The sequence below is a fragment of the Glandiceps talaboti genome, chromosome 6 (genome assembly GCF_964340395.1).
Source record: "Glandiceps talaboti chromosome 6, keGlaTala1.1, whole genome shotgun sequence".
NCBI classification, from domain to species: domain Eukaryota; kingdom Metazoa; phylum Hemichordata; class Enteropneusta; family Spengelidae; genus Glandiceps; species Glandiceps talaboti.
The window spans coordinates 3,015,001-3,029,787 of NC_135554.1; the positions used below are offsets into that span (position 1 = coordinate 3,015,001).

Below are 14,787 nucleotides of genomic sequence, written 5' to 3' on the forward strand. Positions count from 1 at the left end.
TTTGAATGTTCAATTTCATGTAACAGTTGATCACTTTGTTTACAGAACATTGAGAAAGACAAGCTGACATTGTGACAAAATGATGCCCCCCATCAACTCATCAAGGCTAAATTAATGATGCCTCCCCAGTCAACTCCCCTAGGCTTAATTAATTAATGATGCCCCCCAATCAACTCACCAAGGCTAAGTTAATGATGCCCCCCCCCCCCCCAACAACTCACCAAGGCTAAATTAGTGATGCTCCCCCAAATCAACTCACCAAGGCTAAATTAATGATGCCCCCCCCAATCAACTCCCCAAGGCTAAATTAATTAATGATGCAACCCCCCCCCCCTCCCCATCAACTCCCCAAGGCTAAATTAATGATGGCCCCCAATCAACTCCCCAAAGCTAAATTAATGATGCCTCCCCCATCAACTCCCCAAGGCTTAATTAATTAATGATGTAACCCCCCCCCCCCCCCAACAACTCACCAAGTCCCCCAAATCAACTAACCAAGGCTTAAGTAATTAATGATGTCCCCCCCAATCAACTCCCCAAGGCTAAATTAATGATGCCCCCCAATCAACTCACCAAGGCTAAGTTAATGATGCCCCCCCCCCCCCCCAACAACTCACCAAGGCTAAATTAATGATGCCCCCCCCCCCCCCAATCAACTCACCAAGGCAAAATTAATGATGCCCGCCAATCAACTCACCAAGGCTAAATTAATGATGGCCCCAATCAACTTACCAAGGCTAAGTTAATGATGCCCCCCCCCCCCCATCAACTCCCCAAGGCTAAATTAATGATGCCTCCCCCATCAACTCCCCAAGGCTTAATTAATTAATGATGCAACCCCTCCCCCCCCCCCAACAACAACAACAACAACAACTCGCCAAGGCTAAATTAGTGTTGCTCCCCCAATCAACTAACCAAGGCTTATTAGTAATTAATGATGTCCCCCAATCAACTCCCCAGGGCTAAATTAATGATGCCCCTCCCCCCATCAACTCACCAAGGCTAAGTTAATGATGCCCCCCCCCCCCCCAACAACTCACCAAGGCTAAATTGATGATGCCCCCCCCCAACAACTCACCAAGGCTAAGTTAATGATGCCCCCCCCCCCCAACAACTCACCAAGGCTAAATTGATGATGCCCCCCTCCCCAACAATTAACCAAGGCTCAATTAATGATGTCTACCCCCTCCCCCCAACTCACCAAGGCTTAGTTAATGATGTCTCTCCGCCCCCCCCCTCCCCCCCTCCCCAATCAACTCATCAAGGCTTAATTAATTGTATGCATTTAGTTGATGTTATGTATGGTATGTTTTTATTTACAGTTGTTAAAGAAACACCCACACATTGTGGTCACATCTGAATGTAATCCATTGTCATCATATCAGATTGGTTTAGTGGCTCTGACTTTACCAGAATCAGCAACTGTCAAATCAACAACTAATGCTTTTGTAAGCCAACTTTTCATATATATCTATTTTTATTTTCACGAAAATATAAATCAATCAATCAAAAGAATTTGTATAGCGCCAAAATCTAATACAACATAATGTTGTATGGCGCTGAACAGGAACAATTAGTAGATCATTGTAAAAAGTTAGAAAGCTCTTGTAAACAATCTATGGAAATTATACTGTACTTAGAAAAGTCTAACAGACCAATCATGTCTATGACAAGACTGACAGAGAACAGTGTACGTTGTACATCATGTCTATGACAAGACTGACAGAGAACAGTGTACGTTGTACATCATGTCTATGACAAGACTGACTGAGAACAGTGTACGTTGTATTTGTAAATCATGTTAAAATAGTTGTAAACTCTTTTACATGTATGTACAATAATAGAGCTTGATATTACATGTAAGTATATGTATAGCAATGTTAGATTACACTTTTGCTTGTCATAATAGTGATTGTTCTTATATCATATGACTTGGTATGTGGCGCTTCAACTTTATTTATTACAATGAAAGTTGTACATTTCCAAGACCTGAACAAATCAATGTATCTCACTGTTGTAGTTAATTTGAAATTTCAATACAACTTTTAAAAAAGTAATTAATGTAAATTCAGTTTCCCTGTGGTCAGTTCTGTTGTTAATTAATGTAAATTCAGTTTCCCTGTGGTCAGTTCTGTTGTTAATTAATGTAAATTCAGTTTCCCTGTGGTCAGTTCTGTTGTTAATTAATGTAAATTCAGTTTCCATGTGGTCAATTCTGTTGTTATTGTTTATTTCAGTGTGAGTTCATCAACCAATCTGAAAAGTTTCCTATTCTAGAACAGATTGTAAGAGATTATGGTAGAAGTCTACTTGAAATTGTACTCAAGGTAAACATGATGCATATTATACAATACTACATGTTACATGTTTGAAAGATCCAGCTCTACATTCCAGTTATTTAGATTAGTACATATGTACCACTGATTATACTTGCATTGATTTATGCACTGGAGAGCAATACTGAAATATTATTACATACCTTGGCCTGTATGTAAGTATTAAGTGTTACATGACTGTATAGACACAACACATTATTACATACCTTGGCCTGTATGCAAGTATTAAGTGTTACATGACTACACAAAGTGATTGACACAAAACATACCTGTATGCAAGTGATTGTTACATGATTCTACACAGAATGATTTTTACCCAGTGTCACCTCTTTGTTTGTCATATTGTCCCGAGTGCCATTTTGTCATCATGACACTAGTCGTTAGCCAAGTGGGACATTGCCATTTCGGCATCATGACACTAGTCATTAGCCAAGTGTGACATTGCCATTTCGGCATCATGACACTAGTCATTAGCCAAGTGTGACACTGTCATTTCGGCATCATGACACTAGTCGTTTGCCAAGTGTGACATTGCCATTTCGGCATCATGACACTAGTCGTTAGCCGAGTGTGACACTGCCATTTCGGCATCATGACACTAGTCGTTAGCCAAGTAGGACACTGCCATTTCAGCATCATGACACTAGTCGTTAGCCAAGTGTGACACTGCCATTTCGGCATCATGACACTAGTCGTTAGCCAAGTGGGACATTGCCATTTCGGCATCATGGCACTAGTCGTTAGCCGAGTGGGACATTGCCATTTCGGCATCATGGCACTAGTCGTTAGCCGAGTATGACATTGCCATTTCGGCATCATGACACTAGTCGTTAGCCGAGTGGGACACTGCCATTTCGGCATCATGACACTAGTCGTTAGCCAAGTGGGACATTGCCATTTCGGCATCATGACACTAGTCGTTAGCCAAGTGGGACATTGACATTTCGGCATCATGACACTAGTCGTTAGCCGAGTGGGACACTGCCATTTCGGCACCATGACACTAGTCGTTAGCCAAGGGGGACATTGCCATTTCGGCATCATGACACTAGTCATTAGCCGAGTATGACATTGCCATTTCGGCATCATGACACTAGTCTTTAGCCAAGCGGACATTGCCATTTCGGCATCATGACACTAGTCGTTAGCCGAGTGGGACACTGCCATTTCGGCATCATGACACTAGTCATTAGCCGAGTATGACATTGCCATTTCGGCATCATGACACTAGTCTTTAGCCAAGCGGACATTGCCATTTCGGCATCATGACACTAGTCGTTAGCCAAGCGGACATTGCCATTTCGGCATCATGACACTAGTCATTAGCCAAGTGGGACACTGCCATTTCGGCATCATGGCACTAGTCGTTTGCCAAGTGGGACATTGCCATTTCGGCATCATGACACTAGTCGTTTGCCAAGTGGGACACTGCCATTTCGGCATCATGACACTAGTCGTTAGCCGAGTGTGACACTGCCATTTCGGAATCATGACACTAGTCGTTAGCCAAGTGGGACACTGCCATTTCGGCATCATGACACTAGTCATTAGCCAAGGGGGACATTGCCATTTCGGCATCATGACACTAGTCGTTAGCCAAGTGGGACATTGCCATTTCGGCATCATGACACTAGTCGTTAGCCGAGTGGGACATTGCCATTTCGGCATCATGACACTAGTCGTTAGCCAAGTGGGACATTGCCATTTCGGCATCATGACACTAGTCGTTAGCCAAGTGTGACACTGCCATTTCGGCATCATGACATGAGTCGTTAGCCAAGTGGGACATTGCCATTTCGGAATCATGACACTAGTCATTAGCCAAGTGGGACATTGCCAAAATGGCACAAACACTGATACAACAAAAGAAGAGGTGACATCAGGTAATAACCAATTTGTCATATGCCTATGCCCAGGATTTCAATGAAAATATGCAATAAATAAAAAAAGTGGGACTCTATTGTCAGGTGATGTTTACGTGCATGTTCTATTGACCCTGTCAACCTATTTCGGGAGATCGTCAATTTTCATCAGATTTAGGAGTTAAATCCGATGGATCTAAAAAAATCAAAAAAATAAAAGTCATTGAATGTGAAACACTTGACATTACAAGTGATTATGTATATCTAGTCTAGCCGTTTTGATTTATTTTGCCATAATTTGGGGACATAATATTTTTGCATTTATACCCACAGACACTGACAATTAGTCAGAAAGTGTGAGTAAATATCGGTAAATGTTGGTTGATAAAACATGTAGATTGTAGTTTTTGTTTACTGATGTCTATTACAACCACCAGCAATGTACTTTCACAATGCTGTTGAGTTTTATTCACCTGTTGACTACGCTCGTCATAGCCTGTGTGCTAACGATGTCCCTCTATGACATCACAAAATCATGTGGGACCGGAAATACCCGAAAACTCTTGAAGTAAATCTGAAGGGAACTGACTGAAAAAAGGTCATTTTAAGGTGTTTGCAGACACTTTTTTAAAGTTTTAAAACCAGTATATATTTCACAAACATGTCGTCTAGCAAAATAGCAATAGTGAATGTGAGCATTTTGAATCACCTTTAACATGAAGATCATGACATATAACGTCTGATATGAGAAAGTGATATTTCACATAAACGTCATCAAGAATGGTTGATATTAGCATAGGTATATGATAAAAAACATTAATACATACCTAGATGTAAGTGATCGTTCTGTGACTACACAAAGTGATGGACAAAAAGGATGATTTGCTAACCATATTTGTGCCAACAGACATGCCTATTTCAAATCAATCATTGAATCATGTGTGTTATCTTGTCTCCAGGCAATAGGTGGTGCTGGACAACGTCAATTAATGGATCACATGGCGGACATTATCATGGCACTCAACAGACACTGCTTTTCTCATTTCTGTAAATGGCTGGAAGAATTTTTTCAAATTCCAGAGTTTCCCTCATCTAGAGCATCAAAGGAGGAGAAAGAAAGATTCAAGAAAGCTGTTATCAGGCAAGTTTATATTATATATAGAAAGCTGTTATCAGGCAAGTCTATGTTATATATAAAAAGTTGTTATCAGGCAAGTCTGTGTTTTTGTAGAAAGCTGTTATCAGGCAAGTCTATATTATATATAGAAAGCTGTTATCAGGAAAGTCTATATTATATATAGAAAGCTGTTATCAGGAAAGTCTATATTATATATAGAAAGCTGTTATCAGGAAAGTCTGTGTTTTTATAGAAAGCTGTTATCAGGCAAGTCTATATTATATATAGAAAGCTGTTATCAGGATATAGAAGCCTGTTATCAGGAAAGTCTATATTATATATAGACAGCTGTTATCAGGAAAGTCTGTGTTTTTATAGCAAGCTGTTATCAGGCAAGTCTATATTATATGTAGAAAGCTGTTATCAGGAAAGTCTATGTTATATATAGAAAGCTGTCATCAGGAAAGTCTGTGTTTTTATAGAAAGCTGTTATCAGGCAAGTCTATATTATATATAGAAAGCTGTTATCAGGAAAGTCTGTGTTTTTATAGAAAGCTGTTATCAGGCAAGTCTATATTGTATATAGAAAGCTGTTATCAGGAAAGTCTGTGTTTTTATAGAAAGCTGTTATCAGGCAAGTCTATATTGTATATAGAAAGCTGTTATCAGGAAAGTCTGTGTTTTTATAGCAAGCTGTTATCAGGCAAGTCTATATTGTATATAGAAAGCTGTTATCAGGAAAGTCTATATTATATATAGAAAGCTGTTATCAGGCAAGTCTATATTATATATAGAAAGCTGTTATCAGGAAAGTCTGTGTTTTTGTAGAAAGTTGTTATCAGCCAAGTCTATATTATATATAGAAAGCTGTTATCAGGCAAGTCTATGTTGTATATAGAAAGCTGTTATCAGGCAAGTCTGTATTTTCATAGAAAGCTGTTATCAGGAAAGTCTATATTATATATAGAAAGCTGTTATCAGGAAAGTCTATATTATATATAGAAAGCTGTTATCAGGAAAGTCTATGTTATATATATAAAGCTGTTATCAGGCAAGTCTGTGTTTTTATAGAAAGCTGTTATCAGGCAAGTCTGTTTTTATAGAAAGCTGTTATCAAGCAAGTCTATATTATATATAGAAAGCTGTTATCAGGCAAGTCTATATTATATATAGAAAGCTGTTATCAGGAAAGTCTATATTATATATAGAAAGCTGTTATCAGGCAAGTCTATGTTATATATAGAAAGCTGTTATCAGGCAAGTCTATGTTGTATATAGAAAGCTGTTATCAGGCAAGTCTGTGTTTTTATAGAAAGCTGTTATCAGGCAAGTCTATATTATATATAGAAAGCTGTTATCAGGAAAGTCTATGTTATATATAGAAAGCTGTTATCAGGAAAGTCTATGTTATATATAGAAAGCTGTTATCAGGCAAGTCTATATTATATATAGAAAGCTGTTATCAGGAAAGTCTATGTTATATATAGAATGCTGTTATCAGGCAAGTCTGTGTTTTTATAGAAAGCTGTTATCAGGCAAGTCTGTTTTTATAGAAAGCTGTTATCAAGCAAGTCTATATTATATATAGAAAGCTGTTATCAGGCAAGTCTATATTATATATAGAAAGCTGTTATCAGGCAAGTCTGTATTTTTATAGAAAGCTGTTATCAGGCAAGTCTATATTATATATAGAAAGCTGTTATCAGGCAAGTCTATATTATATATAGAAAGCTGTTATCAGGCAAGTCTGTATTTTCATAGAAAGCTGTTATCAGGCAAGTCTATATTATATATAGAAAGCTGTTATCAGGCAAGTCTATATTATATATAGAAAGTTGTTATCAGGCAAGTCTATATTATATATAGAAAGCTGTTATCAGGCAAGTCTATGTTGTATATAGAAAGCTGTTATCAGGCAAGTCTGTGTTTTTATAGAAAGCTGTTATCAGGCAAGTCTATATTATATAAAGAAAGTTGTTATCAGGCAAGTCTATATTATATAAAGAAAGCTGTTATCAGGCAAGTCTATATTATATATAGAAAGCTGTTATCAGGCAAGTCTATATTATATATAGAAAGCTGTTATCAAGCAAGTCTATATTATATATAGAAAGCTGTTATCAGGCAAGTCTATATTATATATAGAAAGCTGTTATCAGGCAAGTCTATGTTGTATATAGAAAGCTGTTATCAGGCAAGTCTATATTATATTAAAGAAAGCTGTTATCAGGAAAGTCTATATTATATATAGAAAGCTGTTATCAGGCAAGTCTATGTTGTATATAGAAAGCTGTTATCAGGCAAGTCTATATTATATTAAAGAAAGCTGTTATCAGGAAAGTCTATATTATATATAGAAAGCTGTTATCAGGAAAGTCTGTGTTTTTATAGAAAGCTGTTATCAGGCAAGTCTGTGTTTGTATAGAAAGCTGTTATCAAGCAAGTCTATATTATATATAGAAAGCTGTTATCAGGCAAGTCTATATTATATATAGAAAGCTGTTATCAGGCAAGTCTATATTATATATAGAAAGCTGTTATCAGGCAAGTCTATGTTGTATATAGAAAGCTGTTATCAGGCAAGTCTGTGTTTTTATAGAAAGCTGTTATCAGGCAAGTCTGTGTTTTTATAGAAAGCTGTTATCAAGCAAGTCTATATTATATATAGAAAGCTGTTATCAGGCAAGTCTATATTATATATAGAAAGCTGTTATCAGGCAAGTCTGTATTTTCATAGAAAGCTGTTATCAGGCAAGTCTATATTATATATAGAAAGCTGTTATCAGGCAAGTCTATATTATATATAGAAAGCTGTTATCAGGCAAGTCTATATTATATATAGAAAGCTGTTATCAGGCAAGTCTGTATTTTCATAGAAAGCTGTTATCAGGCAAGTCTATATTATATATAGAAAGCTGTTATCAGGCAAGTCTATATTATATATAGAAAGTTGTTATCAGGCAAGTCTATATTATATATAGAAAGCTGTTATCAGGCAAGTCTATGTTGTATATAGAAAGCTGTTATCAGGCAAGTCTGTGTTTTTATAGAAAGCTGTTATCAGGCAAGTCTATATTATATAAAGAAAGTTGTTATCAGGCAAGTCTATATTATATATAGAAAGCTGTTATCAGTCAAGTCTATATTATATATAGAAAGCTGTTATCAGGCAAGTCTATATTATATAAAGAAAGCTGTTATCAGGCAAGTCTATATTATATATAGAAAGCTGTTATCAGGCAAGTCTATATTATATATAGAAAGCTGTTATCAAGCAAGTCTATATTATATATAGAAAGCTGTTATCAGGCAAGTCTATATTATATATAGAAAGCTGTTATCAGGCAAGTCTATATTATATATAGAAAGCTGTTATCAGGCAAGTCTATGTTGTATATAGAAAGCTGTTATCAGGCAAGTCTATATTATATATAGAAAGCTGTTATCAGGCAAGTCTATGTTATATATAAAAAGCTGTTATCAAGCAAGTCTGTGTTTTTATAGAAAGCTGTTATCAGGCAAGTCTGTGTTTGTATAGAAAGCTGTTATCAAGCAAGTCTATATTATATATAGAAAGCTGTTATCAGGCAAGTCTATATTATATATAGAAAGCTGTTATCAAGCAAGTCTATATTATATATAGAAAGCTGTTATCAGGCAAGTCTATATTATATATAGAAAGCTGTTATCAGGCAAGTCTATATTATATATAGAAAGCTGTTATCAAGCAAGTCTGTATTTTTATAGAAAGCTGTTATCAGGCAAGTCTATGTTGTATATAGAAAGCTGTTATCAGGCAAGTCTATGTTATATATATAAAGCTGTTATCAGGCAAGTCTGTGTTTTTATAGAAAGCTGTTATCAGGCAAGTCTGTGTTTGTATAGAAAGCTGTTATCAAGCAAGTCTATATTATATATAGAAAGCTGTTATCAGGCAAGTCTATATTACATATAAAAAAGTTGTTATCAGGCAAGTCTATATTATATATAGAAAGCTGTTATCAGGCAAGTCTATATTATATATAAAAAGCTGTTATCAGGAAAGTCTATATTATATATAGAAACCTGTTATCAAGAAAGTCTATATTATATATAGAAAGCTGTTATCAGGCAAGTCTATATTATATATAGAAAGCTGTTATCAGGCAAGTCTGTGTTTTTATAGAAAGCTGTTATCAGGCAAGTCTATATTATATATAGAAAGCTGTTATCAGGAAAGTCTATATTATATATAGAAAGCTGTTATCAGGCAAGTCTATATTATATATAGAAGCCTGTTATCAGGAAAGTCTATATTATATATAGAAAGCTGTTATCAGGAAAGTCTGTGTTTTTATAGAAAGCTGTTATCAGGCAAGTCTATATTATATATAGAAAGCTGTTATCAGGATATAGAAGCCTGTTATCAGGAAAGTCTATATTATATATAGACAGCTGTTATCAGGAAAGTCTGTGTTTTTATAGCAAGCTGTTATCAGGCAAGTCTATATTATATGTAGAAAGCTGTTATCAGGAAAGTCTATGTTATATATAGAAAGCTGTTATCAGGAAAGTCTGTATTATATATAGAAAGCTGTCATCAGGAAAGTCTGTGTTTTTATAGAAAGCTGTTATCAGGCAAGTCTATATTATATATAGAAAGCTGTTATCAGGAAAGTCTGTGTTTTTATAGAAAGCTGTTATCAGGCAAGTCTATATTATATATAGAAAGCTGTTATCAGGAAAGTCTGTGTTTTTATAGCAAGCTGTTATCAGGAAAGTCTATATTATATATAGAAAGCTGTTATCAGGAAAGTCTGTGTTTTTATAGAAAGCTGTTATCAGGCAAGTCTATATTATATATAGAAAGCTGTTATCAGGCAAGTCTATATTGTATATAGAAAGCTGTTATCAGGAAAGTCTATATTATATATAGAAAGCTGTTATCAGGCAAGTCTATATTATATAAAGAAAGCTGTTATCAGGCAAGTCTTTATTATATATAGAAAGCTGTTATCAGAAAGTCTATGTTATATATAGAAAGCTGTTATCAGGAAAGTCTGTATTATATATAGAAAGCTGTTATCAGGCAAGTCTGTATTTTTATTGAAAGCTGTTATCAGGAAAGTCTATATTATATATAGAAAGCTGTTATCAGGCAAGTCTATATTATATATAGAAAGCTGTTATCAGGCAAGTCTGTTTTTTGTAAAAAGCTGTTATCAGGCAAGTCTATATTATATATAGAAAGCTGTTATCAGGCAAGTCTATATTATATATAGAAAGCTGTTATCAGGCAAGTCTATGTTGTATATAGAAAGCTGTTATCAAGCAAGTCTATATTATATATAGAAAGCTGTTATCAGGCATGTCTATATTATATATAGAAAGCTGTTATCAGGAAAGTCTGTGTTTTTATAGAAAACTGTTATCAGGCAAGTCTATATTGTATATAGAAAGCTGTTATCAGGCAAGTCTATATTATATTAAAGAAAGCTGTTATCAGGAAAGTCTATATTATATATAGAAAGCTGTTATCAGGCAAGTCTGTGTTTTTATAGAAAGCTGTTATCAGGCAAGTCTATGTTATATATAGAAAGCTGCTATCAGGCAAGTCTATACTATATATAGAAAGCTGTTATCAGGCAAGTCTATATTATATATAGAAAGCTGTTATCAGGCAAGTCTATATTATATATAGAAAGCTGTTATCAGGCAAGTCTATATTATATATAGAAAGCTGTTATCAGGCAAGTCTATATTATATATAGAAAGCTGTTATCAGGAAAGTCTATATTATATATAGAAAGCTGTTATCAGGCAAGTCTATATTATATATAGAAAGCTGTTATCAGGCAAGTCTATACTATATATAGAAAGCTGTTATCAGGCAAGTCTATATTATATATAGAAAGCTGTTATCAGGCAAGTCTAGATTATATATAGAAAGCTGTTATCAGGCAAGTCTATACTATATATAGAAAGCTGTTATCAGGCAAATCTATATTATATATAGAAAGCTGTTATCAGGCAAGTCTGTATTGATTAAAATCAGATTTCTTTTTGCCTGTAATATGTTTACTGTAATTTGTTCTTTTGTGAGCACCTGTTACATACATGTGTACTATGAGTTACCCAACATAGACAGTTTCCTGAGGCAACAAATGAGTTTAGTGTAAAACTAACACATTATTGGTTGAAATTGATAAAGCTATCTTCCATTTCAGGGAACGGGTAAATAAAAGGAAAATGCGGGAGACAGTGACAGAATTTACTTTAATCTGTAGAGGTCTTATAGGAACAGAGTATGCAGTCCAGTCACACTGGGCGGATCACTTAGCAACATAGTCAATGATTGACAGGACTCTTGTGGACTTATACAAGGTATAGCAACGGAGTATGCAGTCCAGTCACATGGAACACTTAGCAACATAGTCAATGATTGACAGGACTCTTGTGGACTTATAGCAACAGAGTATGCAGTCCAGTCACACTGGGTGGATCACTTAGCAACATAGTCAATGATTGACAGGACTCTTGTGGACTTATAGCAACAGAGTATGCAGTCCAGTCACATGGAACACTTAGCAACATAGTCAATGATTGACAGGACTCTTGTGGACTTATAGCAACAGAGTATGCAGTCCAGTCACACGGAACACTTAGCAACATAGTCAATGATTGACAGGATGCAGAGGATGTGATGGAATAAACAACAAATAATTGACTTGTTAGAAACTGACAGTTTTTACCTGGATAAGTAATGGACCCTACTAGATGAAGCAAGTTATTGATATATAAATGGAAGACTTATATTGTTACCTTAAATATGTGGATCTTTGACTGGGCACAGAGCTGTAGACAACAGAATTGTTGGTAGATTAAAATATGTAGATAGTGGAGAGATACCTTCATCTGTAGTGTACATTACAGTATTTAGTCTAAAAGCTTTCATAGCAGAGAGGCAGTGGGGACAGAATTATTTAAGCAATAAACCACCCCCTGGGGATGGTATACCAAGAGGTTTTGACCAGTGAACGAAATATATGCACGAGCGATAGCGAGTGCATATATTGAGTTCACTGGTCAAAACCGAGTGGTATACCTTCCCCAGGGGGTGGTTTATCGCTATTATATTATACCAGTATATTGAAAATATCGGAAACAAGATAAGAACTAACGTTTTCTCGATTCATATGCGCCTCTGTGTTTAATTTGCATAACAATAACGCTGCTTTTCAAGACAGCTGATCTTGGCCTCAATGTGAACGTCGTGCAGCGACTGGATTTATTTTATCTGCTCGTTGTTTCTAGGGATAATCTGTACATTGATCAGCTCATTAAAAGTGCACAGTGATGAATAAACAACCTGTTTGACTCAAGGTATAAACTTGAAGTGGTTTATTAAATACAGCGTGCTTCGATCGTTCCCGGCCGAATTCGCGACTCGGTGAAGTGAGACGATACCAGGCATGACGGCAGGTTGATATTTACAATGTATTTATATTACTGGAAGTTACGTCAGTAGATTTTCGGGTTTGAGGATTTCCCTCTCGGATTGATGACTGATACTCTAGGACAGGATCCCAGACAAATTTCTATTTAGATTAATGGTAAGTCGGCCAGTGTAACCTCTTTCACTTGCTTCATTTTTATGACAGGACAGGACAGCTCACCAATGTTTCCACTCCAGCCGCGCCGAGGCTGGGACCGCGACCGATCTCGTGCATGCCTAGCGCCTTGACCTTAGTACATGTAGTAGGCGATGATTTGAACAAATACGCGATGACTGGGTTGCTTTCGAAATTTCCTTCATAATTTCTCATAAAATATTGTCTCATTGAGAGAAAATCCTCCTCTGACAATTCGAAGAGTTCACTATCAGTATCACGGCGGACTACAACTCAACGCTCGTAGGCGAACAAAATTTGGATGCGTGCCAGCAGTGCATTATCGTACCAGCAGTGCATTATCACTCGTTTTAGACGTGCTAGTTCGATGTCTAGACCAATCAGATCCCTCGATTTCCACCATCAATATACTGGTATAATATAATACATAGTATTGCATACTTTGAAAACTATCCCTTGCAAATATTTCATGGCACGATTAAATCAAATAGTTCTAATTACTTATTCAGTGACTTATTTCAAATCATGGTCATCTAAGGGAAGGGATACACTTCTCACCAAAACAGCAATAAAATGGTCTTCCAACACTGTTAGTTAATCTGGAAGAAAGGAACATAGTATATCAACTGACTGTTTACAACAAATCTTGTAACCAGGTTTTTAGCACAACTGACCAGACGTTCACTAACAGGTCCTATGGCAGGGTATTTGAAACAAGTTCTGCATACAGGATCTGTAAATTTGATAAGATTTCATAGCTGTATTCACAGACATGTAACAGGTCTGTTTGCATAGACATATATACAGGTGTGTAATTTCTGACTGTAAACATTGTTGTGAGTAAACAGGGATAAATGTGTATGAGAGATATGTGCATACAAGTTCTATTTTACATGGTTTGAAAATTTGGTCAGATTTCAGGACCATATTCACAGACATGTAAAAGGTCTGTTTGTACAAGTATGTATACATGTACTGGGCTGTATTTGTGTGTGTGTGTGTGTGTGTGTGTGTGTGTGTGTGTGTGTGTGTGTGTGTGTGTGTGTGTGTGTGTGTGTGTGTGTGTGTGTACAAACAAATGACATCATGATAAAATCAGATCTGTGACACACATGATGTATGATGTATCTATGTGTACAGTCACATGTACACACAGGTAATGTTTCATGTAGAAAAGACAAACCCAGGACATGCCTGTACACACTTCAATATATCAATATTGTACTCACAGCAATGTATAAAGTAATGTAGCCACATCTATGTTAACAGGCCTGTGCCATCTTTACTGACACAGACCAGTATCACAAGAATGTTAATAGCGCCGGTCTACACATGACCTGTTTGTTACAGAGGAGAAATTTGATTTGATTTGATTTGCATATAAATTGAAAATGAGTGAAATTTGACATTATTTCAAACTGTTCACGTCATTAAATAATGTCTATATATTTACCCCATATATATATATATATATAGTTTTGGTAGTACTGGAACTCTTTCTTTGTTGTAAATCGGAGTTTCACGCTTAGTGCGATCGTCAGACAACAGTTGTCTGACGATCGCACTATGCGTGAAACTCCGAGTTACAACCAAGAAAGAGTTCCAGTACTACCAAAACTATTACGCTCTGCCACTGCGGTATAGAGCACTGTCTTAGCAGATTGATACTCACCGAGTTATATATGTATATATATAATATCAAGGAGTCAAGTAACACTAAGGTTTGTGATGTTAAGAGTACACACAGTTTTGTGGAGGTTTTGAAACCATGGTAACCAAGGGAACGAATTTGAATTGATTTCTATACCTTGTACCATAACATTGGTTTGATCAAGTCCTATAGTATAGGTGCCTACCATCCT

At 36.1% G+C, this 14,787-nt stretch overlaps 1 protein-coding gene across 1 annotated transcript in view; it reads left to right on the top strand.

Moving 5' to 3' along the window:
- LOC144436277 (importin-13-like) overlaps positions 1-13,902 on the top strand; it is a 92,606-nt gene extending 78,704 nt beyond the window's left edge. Inside the window, exons 22-25 of the mRNA XM_078125024.1 lie at positions 1,323-1,448; positions 2,238-2,327; positions 5,158-5,339; positions 11,522-13,902. Of these exons, the coding sequence (XP_077981150.1) occupies positions 1,323-1,448; positions 2,238-2,327; positions 5,158-5,339; positions 11,522-11,642 (519 nt within the window). The 3' untranslated portion in view covers positions 11,643-13,902. The remainder of the gene's footprint in view (positions 1-1,322; positions 1,449-2,237; positions 2,328-5,157; positions 5,340-11,521) is intronic.
- The last annotated feature ends 885 nt before the right edge of the window (positions 13,903-14,787 follow it).